At 34.1% G+C, this 16,977-nt stretch overlaps 1 protein-coding gene across 6 annotated transcripts in view; it reads right to left on the bottom strand.

The window, feature by feature from the left end:
* Nucleotides 1-16,977, bottom strand: part of LOC123310994 (pleckstrin homology domain-containing family G member 5) — a 137,981-nt gene that overhangs the window by 110,961 nt on the left and 10,043 nt on the right. For all 6 annotated transcript variants that reach the window (XM_044894729.1, XM_044894728.1, XM_044894732.1 and 3 more), the window contains 2 exons: nt 15,837-15,903; nt 15,273-15,372 (listed from right to left, as the gene is read on the bottom strand). In XM_044894729.1, coding sequence (XP_044750664.1) covers nt 15,273-15,372; nt 15,837-15,903 — 167 coding nt within the window. The remainder of the gene's footprint in view (nt 1-15,272; nt 15,373-15,836; nt 15,904-16,977) is intronic.

The following is a 16,977-nucleotide window of genomic DNA, read 5'->3' as shown; positions in this document are numbered from 1 at the left end:
ACTAGCTTCAAATAATTATTCACACTTTATGAACGCAGATCAAACTCTTAATTAAAATATTAACTATAATATTTTCATTTCTCTTGGATTCGTTCATCTCCAGTAATTATTTTTTTGTTTGCGATATTTCTAATTAATTGAGTTTTCATGTCACATCTAAAGTTGAATAACGGATATTATGATGTGAAAAAGCTGAGCTATCATACAGATAAAAATGATTGAACATTGCTCAAATTTTCATGGAAAATATTCAAGTTTTAATTGAGATTAATGCAACTTGGCCTAGGGTGCTACTGGATATAGAATATTTCGTGATTTATCGATATATCATCATTCAGCAGAACCGAATTTTATAATGGATTTCGCAGAACGAACACATGAATGAAAATTCCCATAACCGATCGATTAAAATTCCAATATCCGTATTCGATGCTCCCAAATAAAGCCCCTTTGGAAGGAAATGCAGGTCGTTTATCAGTTAAAGCCATTTGTATATCATTCAACGTCGCATCACAAAGGTAACAGAGAATAATGATCGGAAAATTTTAATCAATCAATTTTTTATACACCAATGCACCAATGCAGGTTGTGCAATGCACAAACATATTTTTTCGATTTATTTACAGGGAATTGGAATAACCGTTATTAAATTTTCCGAATACATATGTATACAGTAAGTGCCATTGAATCTTATTCGAAAAAAAAAACTGTTATATGTATAATAGATTTATATTTTTGAAATTACACTCAATGTTACAGACATTCCCCTATTCCATCAATGTATCTCCCCTTTTTTTCTTTCACATACCACCTATTTCATTAAGAAATGCTACTAATCTGCATTGAACTTGGGGAAGATATGATAGAGTTATACAAATAATATAACAAATGTCATCAATGTACGATGATTATGAAATGTATCAAATTTAGTTCTTTCGTTTCTTGATTTTTCGTTTCATAGTCATGATCTATCATGACCTCTATACAGGTCACCAGGAAATAATGAATACACTTGAAATACCTTAGACGATCAAAAAATTATATAATATTTTGTCACTTTGTTTATTACATGTTCGGGCGATTATCGAGTACCGGTCCCTTCACCATTTTGATACAGTCCTATATCAATAAAGCTCGATAAAATTTACAGATTTATCATTAAAAGAGTTTCTCTTTTAGAATATGCATCATGTTTGAATCTGCGATGATTTTTCTGGGAGAGAAAAAGTTTCCGAAAAGATGGAGTCATTTAAAAAATCGTCAAGAAAGCACTGTATGTTTGTTGAGTGAAATAAATTCATTCAGTTTTTTGATTCAGCAAAGTCAGTTGTAGCTATTAATTTGGTCTTTCACTTTCAAATGAATTGCAATGAAAACAAAAACATCATAGCAATGAATAAAATAAACGTACCATAAACATATTGTACCTACTCACGCCAACTTTATGAGTCCGTGAACTCCGATAGAGAAAATAAATAGCGTCTCTCCTAATAGGCAGGACTATCAGGCTCCCTGAACAGTTCTACGAAAAATATGATTACTGAAATCGATTTTCCACAAGACAGACGCAATCACGTTATCCAACATCGGGATTTTCTATATCGTACTGTTGGCTACTAGGGGGAATGAAGTTAGGGGAATTTATATTCATGTTTATTTTTCAGAGAATCCTTCTCCCTAGGACAAGGCAGCAAATAAAGAAATTTGGATTTGCCTTTCGCACACCCCAAATATAAACACTACAAAATTTGAATTGAAAGAAATTATATAGATATGTAGCTGTTTATTGATTCCAGTAATTAAATTATATAACATCGTTTTCTGTAGCCTTACAAACAGGTTGAAATAAGAAATTGAGAAACCTGCGACATAAACATCAACAAAAATACAAATAAATTAGTTCTCAATCATTAATTATAATTCACAAAATACACTGCGCAAAAAAATTAACGCCTATTCTGAAAATCTCAATTTCAATGGAAGTTAACTCTACATTGACTTTATAACTTATTTTTTATGATCTCTCGGAAAGGTTTTGAACGAAACAAGACACATTAAATGGGAGAAAAATTCAGGATTTCACCGAATCTTATATGAAAGAAGAGAAATGAACAATTTTCAAAATACTGAAATGCTGATAACTGATTTAATACTTGGTATTTCCACCCCTTGCCATAATTACAGCTCGGCAACGACGGTTCATACTCAAAATGAGTGATCTTAAAATTTTCTGATCTAATCCTTCCCAGATTTCTCCGAGTTGTATTCCTAAGTCATTAAGAGTAGCTGGATGATTTTCTGAACTTCTCAGCCTTCTATTGAGGTTGTCCCAAACATGCTCAATCGGATTGAGATCTGGACATCTTGCTGGCCATTCCATTCGAGAGACTTCAACCTCTTCAAGGTACTCCTGAACGATGCGCGCACGATGGGGTCTGGCATTATCGTCCATAAAAATGAAATTTTCACCAATGTATGGGGCAAATGGCACCACATGCTCTTCAAGAATGTCCCTTATATACTTATCAGCATTTACAGCTCCATTATCAACGACCACTAGGTCTGTGCGAGCAGTCAAAGATATTCCACCCCATACCATAATCGATCCTCACCCGAAACCAGTAGTATTCAGGAATTGCACTGAGCATATCTTTCATGTGGACGTCTGTATACAAGGGAACGTCGATCACAATGGTAGAGGCAGAATCTAGACTCATCTGTGAAGAGAACTCTTTCCCAATCGGCCTCTTCCCAATGGATATGCTCTCTCGCAAAATCCAAACGCGCCCTTCGATGGGCTGGGGTAAGAGCTGGGCCTCTTGCCGCGACACGAGGTTTTAAATCATATTCTCTGAGGCGATTTCTTATTGTCTGAGTGCTAATTTGCACCTCATGAGTTTGCTCAAGCTGATTTGAAGGAGGCGAGCGGTTGCAAACCGTTGTCTCAACGAAGAAACTCTCAAGTAACGTTCTTGAATGGCAGTTGTTACCCGTGGTCTACCCTGTCCTGGTCTTCGGACATTCATACCTGTCTCCCTGAATCGCTGCAACATTCTGGACACACTTGTATGGGAAACTCCAAACCTTTCTGCAATTCTTGTGTATGTCCACCCTTCTTCTCTCAAAACTACCGCTTGGGCACATTCCTCTTTGGTCAAATTGCGTGTTTCGCGTTGCATAGCGATGGAGTGTAGAAAATCAAACGAAAGAAAAACTATTGATCACTAGAATTGATCGAGAACAACTGATTTCAGAATGGAGCCAATACATTCAAAATCTGATAATATCATCTTTTTTTATTCCTGCTGTATTGATCTGTATTGAAGAAAACCGTTGAAAGTGGATAACATATGCATGCATAATTCTGATAAAAATAATTATCATTGAGAACACCTTCAGTTGCAGAATAAATTCGAGATTTCCATAATGAGCGTTAATTTTTTTGAGCAAATATTTTCATTTAACAAAAAAATTAATTCAGTTAGAAAAGAAATCACCTAGACTAAGTCAGATTGACTCCTTGATTACATCAAATATTCATCTGAAAAATTTTATGATTTTTACTAAAAATATATTAAAAATATCAAAACTGTTGTCACTAGTTTTATAATCATATTCATTTATATTATTCACAATTAGATCCTCATTTTTGTGAAACAACATAAGATAATCCAATTGTGGAGTTCAATTAGTGTGTGAAATAAATATTAATATTATAATATAATAACTTCTTAATTTCCTTCTAAAATAATTGACATACTTCCACATAATTACTATAGGTATAGGTGATATCAAAAAGCCATCGAGATCATTTGGTTTGAAACATTATCTAGAGCTCTCGTTTTATCGTGACTATACGACTCTAGAAAAAAAATGGCACAAAATGAAAATTGCTCGAATTAGGTATAAAAAATAATAACATAATTTAAGCAATTTATTTCCGAGTTTGTTCTGCCAAAAATTTCCAGTTTTACTACCGATGGTATGTAGCCTAAGAATGTTTTTAACTGGCTATTATAAACTCACCTGACAATTAACTCTGTCAACTCCAAAATGTATCCTTCATATTATGTTCTGAATTGCTCAGAGAAATGCACTTGACACCTATCACAAGAAGATACTATCAAGAAGTTAGATCCACTTTATATCGTTTAGAATCCAGATAGGAAACTTCATTCGATTCCGAAACTGCCAGTCAATACAACGATTCCGAATTCGAAATAATGCCAGAGCATTCTACAGTTCATTAAAGAATGAATTTTGCCGATCCAGGCCATCAAGGCATCCAAGAAAATACGTCTGTTACGCGTTTCCCCAGCTTTTCCAATCATTATTTCGGACGGAAATCAGAGAGGCGCTTGGCGGAAATGTTTATTGATATTTTTTATATATTCGGAACAGCAGGAAAAGAAGCCGAGCTCTGGGGGAGATAGGAATATTCAATTCCAATTCAACGACACTTTAAATTCGACTAGTTGACGATCAAAACAGGTAGTGATGCAGAAAATAGCAGGGAGTGAATAATGTTTCAATGTCAATTCAATATTACATTGAGAGCTTTTCTACAAATTATAAAGGAAAGATTAGCTAGATTTTTCTTCTGCGGCAATTCTTCTGTTCCATTTCGTGGAAAATGTGGCTATTTTCAATAAGAATATTTCAGTTGAGAAATTAAACATCTTGTCTCAAGACCTAAGCGAGTTTCTAACCCACGGCTTTACGATTGATATTCATCATTAAAAGTTAGTTTCGAACATTCGTTGTTCCAATTTAAATTCAATTGTGCAGCTTGAATGATAGACAGGACACAGGCAGATTTGGATAGTATTTCGATTACATTGAATTGGAATACGTCATTGAAATACGTATTTGGCAATTCGATTTCAATAACCCCTTCAAATCCTACTTATGTCTTGTATTTGTATTTGTACATTTACAGCGAGTTTCATAAGACTTTGATTGTCCGATCAACGATTTGACACTGATTCGATTTCTAAAACGAAATCACTGAAACCTTTTCATTAATGAGTATATTGAAGAAGTAGGTAGCAATTGAAAATAAATGGACGTATTTGGTATTTCGTTCCAATATATTTCACTAAGGGTGGCGAATGACGGTCATAGACCGACCTGTCCATTTTAATATGTCATCTTGATAAGATTGTTGATTGTTAGACTACTGATCTGGATTATACAATTGAGTGATTTCTTTCAATCGCGCCACATCGTTTGATTGTTGATGCTCTATCCCGATTTGTCTTTTTAACTCTTCATGACTTTGTTTTTTCTGACAATGAATTTTTTAAATTAAATTGTTGATGATTTGTTCTGAAGGTTAGTCCCGTCACCATTGATAGCTTTTTGTTGTTCTTTGAATGTCTTACATCTTTCTATTTTTTATGTTTTGTAATTCTGATTGTAACATTGACCTAAAACATTTCATATTTTAGCTTGATAAAGGCCACATATTAGCCGAAACGTTGCTGATTGAACAATAAACTGCATATATGTTCCTATGACCGTCATTCGCCACCCTTAAATGGACGTATGAACATCTTAATTTTATGGGAGAATGATATTATGAATGATCATGACTGAATTATCGGTTGAAAACAAATTGAGGTATATTCGTGAATCAAGCGTTAATTCCCCGATCAAGCTTTATGAAGTATGGGTAGTCCGGGAGAGTTGAACCCCTTTTCACTCTGAAGCCACTTAAGTTGTATCTGTAAATGGTAGCAACTCATTTTTTTGCGTGAAGATATCATGCCCAAACAGGTAACAATAGATAATAGTAGAGTGATGGTGAGATGAACATTTTGAGTACAGCAATTCTTTTTTTAGGAACCGAAAATTGGCTCATGTCTCCCTAACCCATGGGCGAGAGAGACTTGACCGTAAGTTTGTTTATCAGGAAAAACATTGAAAGAAAACAATTTCCAATGACCAATGATTGTCTATGTCAAGGTTTTCATCATCAGATGTATCAGCGTATGAAATACGTACATATTTTCTATTCCACAGTCACTCTTACTTATTTCCCAGATGTTTTTTACTTTTTTGAACCTTGATATTTCTTGTATTTACTTTTATCATTCAAATTTCTTTTTTTGAAGTAACCTATTATCTAAGCTCAGTGCGGGAAACTTTGAGTACTGATTATGTCTCCCGACCATAGCATGGGTCAAGTCTCCCGCCCTCGCTTTTAGTCTATTCAACAGATGTTTTCTTGAAACTTCTATTAAAAAGGCTCATCGTTTGTAAAACAATATTTATCAATGAAAGCAATAAAACTGGCGGCCAATATGGAGCCGCCACTAGTTGTGCTATTCACGATACGGGTAGCGCGAAATTTGAATTGAAATATTTGAGGTGGTTCAAGTCTCCTACCCATACATTCAATAGAAGATGGAGTTCTCGAATAACTGTCGGGAGACTCGAGGAACCGTTTACAGAAAATGAATTCCGAAGGATCCACTAGCGGAATATTTGTTTCCATCGATAAAATTTCATAACTTGCAGGATATATCCGCATTCGTTCACCGACGAAAACTCGCAGGTCCCCACCAAGTCGAGGATGGATTATCCTCTATGGCGATTCGAATGACGCGAATTACCCTTCGGCGGTGTATAAAATTGGCGCCAGGATGATCGTAAGTGCCGTGAAATTTGCATCGTGGTGCAAATTGGCCCTAAAACATTCACAATGAACACATCTTGCAGGGTAATAAACGCCCACCCCGGAATCAAACTCGGAAGTTTGTGCCTCGAAGATAAGGCGTAAGTGAACATGGGACTCTGGCCCTAAAATTGATGGAAAATTGCCATTATTCCGGATTAAATTCCGTCTGGGCTCTGGTTATACTGCTTCATATGGATTTTATAGACCCTATAGAGCAGAATATCGATATAATAGAGCAAGTCATAAAATTCTTATACTAATACCAAGACTTCTTGTTCGTTCTAGACAAAAAGTACTTTTCGCAGACTATCTTCTTAAATCAATCTGAAAACCAAAATCATTTCATCAGTATCCTACGTCAGTATGTGAGATACAAATCCCTATATATCTGCCAAATTCCAAATCTCTCGGATACGGAGAAAATGAGTTGACGGATAAATAGACATTCGATCTACAAGAGTTTCTATTTCACCATTTCAAACTGTTCCAAGTTCTTTGTGAATGAAAGTAGGTGTATGAAGATAAAGTTTATTGAAGGAATACACAAAGATGAAAATCTAGTTCAGTACTTTTTTCGCATTCTTCCTGATCCTGATCAATGAATTCCAACCTTTCGCTAATGTATCTTTATTCTAGTCCATCTTAATCCTACGAGCATATCTGTGCTATCTCAAATCGTTATTTTCAGAAATTGTTTGGGATTCGGAGATAAAGGGTTTGAGGAAGATTTAGTTATGGTTATTTATCAGTACAAATATTTGATTGTTTGTTCAACTAGAGTCAGTATAAAAAGAATTCTGATGATCTCCAGCTTATAATTTTTACAACCTATTATCCTCGAAGTTGAGAGTCCGTACACTCAAGACAAATTAAAGCGTTTGCCTCATTAATGTCTTTTCAAATTTCTCTTTCGTAGGGTGTATAATCAACTGGAATTATAAATTTGATGAATTCGATTCTTCATAAACATCTTGTACATTCTCGGTCCAAACAGCAAATGTTTCAGAAGTCACAAGAATTCGGACAATGACTTATAAACTGATGAATTTTTACCCAAGTTAAGGGGAAGTAATACCTCAAAAATCTTCATTCAAAAACGAAGTTCATCTAATTTATGGTTTCAATTTCTTACGTGAATCCTTGATTTTTCTTTAATTGAAGTTAAAGGGCGTCTTGATGTCACCCCGTTCTTTTGTCCAATTTAGTTGTTTTTGTCAGACAAAAAACTTTCAATTCAATAAAACTTGTTATCACAATCGTTTTAGGATTTGTAAGCTAACGATTCCTAGATTGATCTTTCTCTTTACCAATGCCACAATAAATTTTCCTGATCAGGACATTTTTCACAGTGTATATGAGTTGTCACAGTTTTTTAAATTCTCAAAATATGGATCAAAATGGTTATATTATGCTGTCCAATAACTAATTTCATCAACTAAGTACAAAAATAGAAATATGTATAAATTTGAAAGACATATTGCTTCCTCAATATTACATAATATGCCTGTTTTAGTCCGAATGTACTACGGTTCCGAAACAGTCGCACATTTGTTTATTCAGAGGGAGCTCGCGCGTAGCTCTTCACACCATTGCTGTTCAACTACTTTGAACCGATTGTGAACAGTTCTGAGTGCGAATCAAATCAAAGCTATTAATACATCTTGTAACTACTACCCTTTGGAATTCAGTTCTGTCCTTCCTCGAGAGAGCTTGAAACTCAACTACGAAACCCTGATAAAGCTGCTAATGAAAATCATCGGACGATTATAACAAACACCCAACTTGCGTAGGCAAATTCTGCAAGGAGAAGAGGTATTGTACAAAATCGGTGCTCCAAGATTTCCATAGAGGAAGTGTCGAAAGACATGATAGATAAAATTATCGGTTATCTTAATGAGTCCGTACAAAGTTCTAATGGACCTTTTGGTATCTTCTACTAGTGGAACCGAAGATAAAACCCAGAAATGTTTCATTTTATATTTTCCACCGAAATATATACATCATTACGAAAATTCCGTCGTAATTTATTCTTCAAAACAGAATTGTCACTTTGGAAAGAAAATAAATTATTGATGTGAATTGAACTGATGTTTCCAGTATAATATTTTACGTTCCTTTTCTGTTCACTACCAATTTGAATCTTTTGTGATAGTGCCACATGAAAATAATTTTTGAGAAGCAATTGTTCGACGAAAATATATGTGAATTGTAAGGCTCCTTACAATTCTCCATCTAATCCATCCTGAATCGTGAAAGGAATGAATTGATGAGGAGGTGCAAATAACACGTTCCATTCTTTTTTCCCTAGATGAATAAGAATTCTAATATTGACCTAATTCTTTCTGTTCCTAGCTTCGAAGAAATCTCATTTTATGGTTTCTCTGGAGTGGAAACCCTGTCCTCTGAAAATTGCACTCTAGGTGGTAATTACGTTCAAGAGATGTCATCTCTTTCGGTTTCATTACCTCACTCAGTTACAGAAATGGCAGTTCCATTTAGAAAAGCATATTCCTATTCTCTAGTTCCGTATAGTTCAAATGTATACTTTGGATATATTTTTCTAAGTGATTGGTTAATTCAATAAAAATATATCCCGTGTTGGAGGTTTTCAAATAATACTTAAAGCTTTCTGGTTTCTCCACAGATATTTAATTTTAATCCTGGTAGAATACCGAACCTAAATTGGATACGCGACCTTTTGTGGGGACCAGTGTTAAATTCAGAGCCAAACAAAAGATTTCCGACAAACGGTAAACGTACAAATAAAACAAGGCTTTCAATTGGAGAAAAATTCACGACCTGAAAGAAATTAAACCTTCGAGGTCGACGTTCTACAGACATATCCAAAGCCGATATACGGGGTGTTTTTAGAGATGAACGTGAAATCGAAAGAGACATATCTCGCGATCAATCATATGGTTTCGTATAAAGAATGTAAATGAATGGTTTTGCAAAAACATGAAAAGGTCTCCTTGTCGAAAAAAAGTATGGATCTTCCGAATAAATGTGAAAAGCACCTGAAAAGCAATTTATAATTTTTTTCTTGACAACCAGGGAATTGGTAGAAGTGAAGTTAAGCGAACATTTTATGGGTGCGAGAAGACAATGATGAAAAATATTGATGGTATTTCCCTATAATTGCAAGTAGTAGAAAAAGCCAGACATGAAATTTGTTTCTCAAGACGCTATTATATTTTCCTTATTCATACAGGGTGTCTGTAAACAAATGCGAAGGACTTAGAGAGATGATTCCTCGATGAAAATAAGAAATCGACCCCCCTTCCAGCCTTTGGAAGGCGATGACGAGTTGACAGTTTTTAATTGAATCATAAAACTATACATAATATGAAGCACTAAATAGATGTTACTCACAGAATTTTTTTAGATCTCATAACATTTTTATTAGGGGTTGAAAATAACAACACCTTATGATTTTCCTTCAAAAATTGTTTTTGTGCGATACATTTTCGAAAAATAAAATTCTCTAATGGTTTCCCATTCAATTCTGGAGAAAAAAAGTCTGTTACAAAATTTCCATACAGTCGGTACTTTTCTCGGAATGTATAAGTGTTCCATAGAATTACTACCTCCCGCTAAACTACATGCATCAACTCTCTGTCTCACAGACCTTCGTGTACTGCTTGTAAGTTTTTATTTATTCCGAGAAAACAATCGACACTATCGAAATTTTGCAAGAGACTTTTTTCTCCAGAATTGAATGGGAAACCTTAAGAGAATTTTATTTTTCGAAAATCTATACCACGAAAACAATTTTTGAACGAAAATCATAAGAGGTTGTTATTTTCAACCCTTAATAATAAAGTTATGAAATCTAAAAAAATTGTGTGAGTAACATCTACTTAGTGCTTTATATTATGTATAATATTATGACTCAGTGTTTTTTAGAACCCGCAAAAAAAATTGAAAACTGTCAACTCGTCATCGCCTTCCAAAGGCTGTATCTTGTAAGGGAGGTCGATTTCGAAAAAAAATTATAAGAACTACCCCTGCTTATTTTCATCGAGGGAACATTTCCCTAAGTCCAACGCATTTGTTTACAGACACCCTGTATTATAGATACCAATGAAAAACAAATTTACAGGGTACAAACGTGAGTGTTATAGGTTGGAATTAAAAAAAAAATATATAGGGCTGTAGTGTGGTTTGGTAAAGCAGAGCAGACGAACACGAGAAAAATACTCGACAAGGAACAAAGGCTTGTCTGTGAGTGCATCACTGGAGCTATGAGAACATCTATACCATATTCTGTGATACAGGAAAATGTAAAGGAAGATTTTCTGGAGAAGGAAGAAACCAAAACAGAAATACTCTATAAGAATCTTCCAGGAATAGATCATTACAAAAAAATCCTTAGTTATTTGAAACTGCAAGATCCAAGAAGTGAAATGTAACCCCCTCACCAAGCTATCAAATATAAACTATTATTAGGCGGTTATCATGCTGACATTATAGGGGAATGAATCATTTCTGTCAGATTTGTGGTTTCTAAGAAGAAAATTAAAGATTGATCTTCAGGTAGCTCTTTTAAGGGGTTGTATCTGACATACCCACACTATTTTTGGCAACTATTCATTTATACCCTGAGAATATGAAATTCGTTGGGAATATTGCAACCAGAAAAAGTATAGAGAAGGATCCTCGTGAGAGGACTTCTATTTTCTATATACGAAAACATCGAAGCCTATTATATCCAGATTGTTACACTTTCTAACATTTGCTCACGGATGAACGCTTAGCACGTGTATCCCGCATCTTTTGCGAGACGAAAGAAATACCGCCCGCGGTAAAATCCCAACTTTATCCGATATTGAGTGGACACTTCGGAGGGATTTACAGGAAATAATATTCGCCGCACGTTGTACAATAAACCATCTTGGAGCTTCTGCTTCGTTTCATGTCCACAGCCCGATCTTCATCCCCAGGGTGTAGCCTTTTATGACCTATGATTTCAAATTGAAAAACTTCGGTACATTGTGTATTTTATGTGTTGCGAGTATCGCTTATCCCTTCGAGATATCCCGACAGCTTATGATGCTTCAGGAAATATTGTTCATCTTAATTTGTATTACAAGGTACAAGGTCAAAAGTTTTGTACCCCCTATGTGTTTACTTGCACATATTTTTCAACAGTAGATTCTTGTGGTCAAAAGAAACACTTTTCTTGTTCGCCATTTATCTCGATTCAGCCTAGATAAAAAGATATAGCCATTTTAAGTTTTCTTAATGAGCTATGCCATAGACGTGAGAAATTAGATAGGTATTCGTTTTGAAACATTTCATTGAAGGTGATAGGTACACAAAAAGGGCCCAAAAGTAATTGGTTCATGTTTGCCTGAAGGTGTAGGAGTAGGTACACCCCCTAAACCGATTTAAGCACCTGAGTCTCCGATCATGACCGGATCTTTCCCTATAACTTGAAATGAGATCAGGAAATTCTCCTCCATTTGGGTTATCACAGCATATTCAAGTTTAAACTGAATAATTATGAGTTTCATTCATGAATTTTTCAAATGCAACGGGTAAACTATTCGAAATGAGGTTTTAAAATTCACATCGCTTCGTTTCTAGTTTATAATTTGGCAACAGTTCCTACAAGAAAATAAAAAGAACAATGGCTTGTTTATAAAATAACAGCTGTTGATTTACAGCCATAATAAGGCGCGTACTCACTGGCGAGCCCCAACATCAACCGGTCATAACAATCCCATAAAATTTTACGACCTTCCTCGTTCGTCGCAGACTTCATAGACAGCCATCTTTGTCTATCTCATCAAGATAGTGTATTTGTTGTCCTTTATTATCAACGCATATGTCAATCGATGTTGCCAACTTGTGCAATAAAAACGAAACGCTTTAAATTTTAAATACCCATCTATATTTTTCATTTTTGATTACTTGAAATAATTTTTCTTGGGAAAAGTTCGAAGTGGTTATTTCAAAATGTGACGTTTCAAAGATACTTCATAAAAAATACATCATTTTCGCCAGAAGAAGTATTCCCTAATAGGGAAAAATTTGACGCAAAGCAGTGGACACCAAGTTGCACAAGATACACTGCTATGCTCCCTATTTCACGATGGAATAAACCTATAACGTTCTGTTATCCAGCGATGTGCTGAAGAATATTCTTATCACGCTCCGGTGTTAAGTGATGAATGCCGTAGATCGATTTGAATTGCTCCGAGTTTCTCAATTCTGGAATTGGCATGAGTAGTTCCAGTCGAGAGATGTTATCGAAGGATTTTCAGAGCAAAATAAAAATGAATGGGGCGAAATTAGCTGCTGGTAATGTCTCACTTTTTTTCCGAGAGGATTACGGTCCGCTTCTCGAAGGTATTTTCAGCGCTACCTTTATTTTAACGACCACGGGAATTCTTGGAGAAATTCCAAACGGAGCATATTTCCTAACATATTTCACTCGATGATTCGATAATTTTCGAATTATGCCAGAATTGTGGGAATAGCTTCATCGGGGTGCAATAAGAGGTAAACAGGGTTCCATCAAAAAAAGAGGAATGACAAATAAGCTAATGAGAATCAAATCAAATTTTAAACTGAATTTATCAATTAATTATTAATTTATTCTTGAAATTTCGGAGATAAGAGTTATGGAAGAGAAAGAGAAACATATTCAAATGAGGAAATGAAAATCAAATCAAATTTTAAACTGAATGAATCAATTCATTATAAATTTATTCTTGAAGTTTTGGAGATAATAGTATTTGATGAAACAGATAGAGAAACACATCATTTCAGCATTTCCAAAATGTTTCTACAATAAATAATAATAAAACGTCTTTATGAATTATTGATCTATCGCATCAATTCAGAAACTAGGTAACAAAGACCTTATTATATGTATTATTCCCAAACAAAATTCAAACAACATAGTCATTCATTTAGTAGTTGCCAAGGAACTGATAAAATGAAAAAAATATGTTTTCCATTCTCGAAAAATTTTTTCATTTATTTCATATGGATATATGGATCATAATGGAGATAATATATTATTATTATGATTAGATATTGATATATTCATAAGATGAGAGTTTTAAGAAATGAATTTTGAAAAAGTGAAAGTTTGGTTTTGGATTCTGACTAGTTAGTGTAGAGCTCTAGATATGGGACACCAATGTTTCTCCACTTTACGAGGATGTATTGATATCTAGTTAGCCTAGACCAGTTCCATAGCACTCATTAGAAGTGTCAGTGTGAAGTTTGAGGTAAAAAAAGTAAACTAGAGTTACACAATGAATTAAAAGAAAGAAGATCATCTTTTTCCTCAACTGAAAAAAACAATTTATACGGTCGTAAATTTTCTTCCAACGAGGAGGTTATAAAAGCTGTGGAGGTTTGGTTTGCAGAGCAAGAAGAAACAAGGTCTAGAGACCTTGCAGGTTCGCAGTAATAAATGTATCCAATTAAGAGGAGAATATGTTAAGTAATAAAATATTTTGACATTAAAATTTTGTTTGGTTCTATTGTAGGCTAAGAGTTTTTCAATGTATCCTCGTATATCGAATACCCGTGGCATCTAAGAAACCCTTGAATATCTACCCATTTCCATTATTGAAAGATGTGAAACAGTGGAGGACAATTTTATTTTATCAAATCATGAACAAACAAGTTGGGGGAAGACCAAGGGTTCACTAACCGGCGTGACGCTCAGCCTACTTTCCCAGACTTAAAAGCATTAAATTAGTAGGTTTTCCTCCTTCTCCCTTGAAGACATTCGCAAAATAGTCTGCTGAGGGTGAATCGATATCTATATATGTGTAAGAAAACAGAATAAATCTGTGGACAGTCTGATTCCATAACTTGGAAGAATTTCCCAAAAAGTGATAATGTGAATTAAACTTTACTTTACATTTGATTCATTATTCGTATTCATGATTTGAAAATTGACGTGAATAGTGTGTCAAGTCCCTACCCTATTGAAAGAAGCAGTTATATTCAACACAACCGAGTTCCAAAAAGGAAAAATAAGTTAGGCAACAAAAAGTTGTTGTGAAGTTTTCTCTGTGTACGATTTGAGGGTTCATTATAGGAAATGAAAAATCAAAATTAGACCCAGCTGTACTGTGTGCTGTTGTGATTATTTTGTTATAACAAATTCTCATTCAGACGAACACGCTGACTATTATATATTCCAACAAAGCGAAAGAGGTGACATTCGTTTTATTATCGAGTACTGAAGTAATGATAGAAACATGCTGTGGGGCGCTTTTAGATTGAATTTCAATTCAGGGGCACACTGCAATCACGATGTCGCAATTAATTTGAATTTATTCATTTTCCTCTTTTTCTTTTTATAACGAAATCCAGCATTTTGATTAGAGAGGGTTAATATTACTGGTTGATTTTATTAGAAGGAGAGAAAAATGCACGAATGAAGGAAAAAAAACGAGAATGATCCAAAAATACAATATATTCTTTCTGAGAATTTACTTATCTTTCGATAAAATTCAAGAAACAAATTCACCTTTCTAGAATTTTGATCGATTTCCCTATATACATAACCTGGTAAATAAGAGGAACAATATTTATCCATAAAAAAATGTCCACTTACTATTTTTGTAGCAGCGACGTATCGTTGGACTGATCGGCATTTTCTTGATCAACATTGGGGAGATACGGTAGTGAGACACCCACGCTAGATTCAGTACAATCTGAAATAATTATGGAAAACATCAATTATGTCGTTTTTATAAAGAAAAATCGAAATTTTCAATAGAAGCTACAGCTTCATGATCTCATACACGAATATACATTGCATTTCAAGATTTCATTATTCAAATCAACATCAACCAATGAAATTTTTTTAACAAATAATGTGTTTTGTTCAATAAGCATGTGGAAATTTTATTCAAAATAATTCCAGAAATTTGAGTAGGGTACGATTTCACTTTCTTGGAGAGAACTACTTCACTTCGTGATATTTTGTATTGAATTGAATTCAAACAACATCAAAAATCCTTATCTTGTGATTTTCCGAACGACAAGTATTTTTTTCTGCTTCTGTTATATACAGTTAAATTAGAAATTTTATGATTAGGCATATTCAGTATAGATTTCGAGTTAAAAAAAAATGTCGGTGAAAGTGGTATGGCTAACCAGAAGATAATTAACTCACCTAGATCTATCTGATCGGTACAGGAAGTACCCCTCTCAAAAAATGGTTTTTTATTTTTCTGCGAGCCCTGAAATGAAAAAAAAAAACATTACGAAATATTGGGAAATATTGATATATCTCAATAAAAAGATTGCAGAATATTTTTTACTGAGACCGTGTGTTTTAAACAATCTCATTAAAGTGACTGAAGTTTTCACTTTCATAAAAACATTTAACATAAAGATTTTTCGCAAAATTCTTCTCAATATAAAATCTTGAAAAATGTGCAAGTGTGTTAGCAATTTTCTCCCCATTCACACAAGAATCGACGACCGAATTATCGCAAGACAATGAAAGATATAAGACTATAAACAATAGTGGAGGAGTTCAAGGTTCGTCTTCATTCAAATATTCCTCATTATTCAATGAATGTAAAATTGGGAGCGATAAAATGATAACAATCCCAGAGGTTATGTACACACATCTTGTTTGTTCTAGTTTTTATCTTGATCACTTGAGCAATCCCATCATTAGATTCGATATTTTTTGCCATAGCCTGAATACAACATTAGGAATAGAAGAAATTAATAATTCATAAAAACTACTTTTATTATCGGATATCAACTTCTATAGACATTTTGTTTGATCGAATTAGCACTTGTAAAAAAAGTTTTAATCTACATTTAGAAATTTCACATGATGTGGTGATATTGATCAATGAGAAGAAATTAATAATTCGTAAAAACTACTTTTATTATCGGATATCAACTTCTATCGACATTTTGTTTGATCGAAATACCACTTGTAAAAAAAGTTTTTATGTACATTTAGAAATTTCACATGATGTGGTGATCTTTATCCTGATGGAAATTCGTATAAATTTCTGCGAAGGCAGGTATCTCAAAAAAAGGGATCTTTGTGTAGTCATGCTCCTCTTGCTTAGCTTAATACATTGCTTTTTGTTATAATAAGGATAACTTCAATTCAGCAAAAATTGGTTTTATATCGTTTTCGATTTATCTTTCCTTGATGTGTCCTTGCGGTCGTAAAGGAAATTCTAGTGGAGCGAGTAATATTAACTTGGCCATATTATATGTAATAAAGCCTTCCGACACTTCTATTCGAGACATAAGCTACTCAAGAAAACAACACAAAATCCCTG

The sequence above is a fragment of the Coccinella septempunctata genome, chromosome 4 (assembly GCF_907165205.1).
Source record: "Coccinella septempunctata chromosome 4, icCocSept1.1, whole genome shotgun sequence".
Classification (NCBI taxonomy): Eukaryota; Metazoa; Arthropoda; class Insecta; order Coleoptera; family Coccinellidae; genus Coccinella; species Coccinella septempunctata.
The sequence above is the reverse complement of the archived record's forward strand: the minus strand, read 5'-3'. Positions and strand labels throughout refer to the sequence as shown.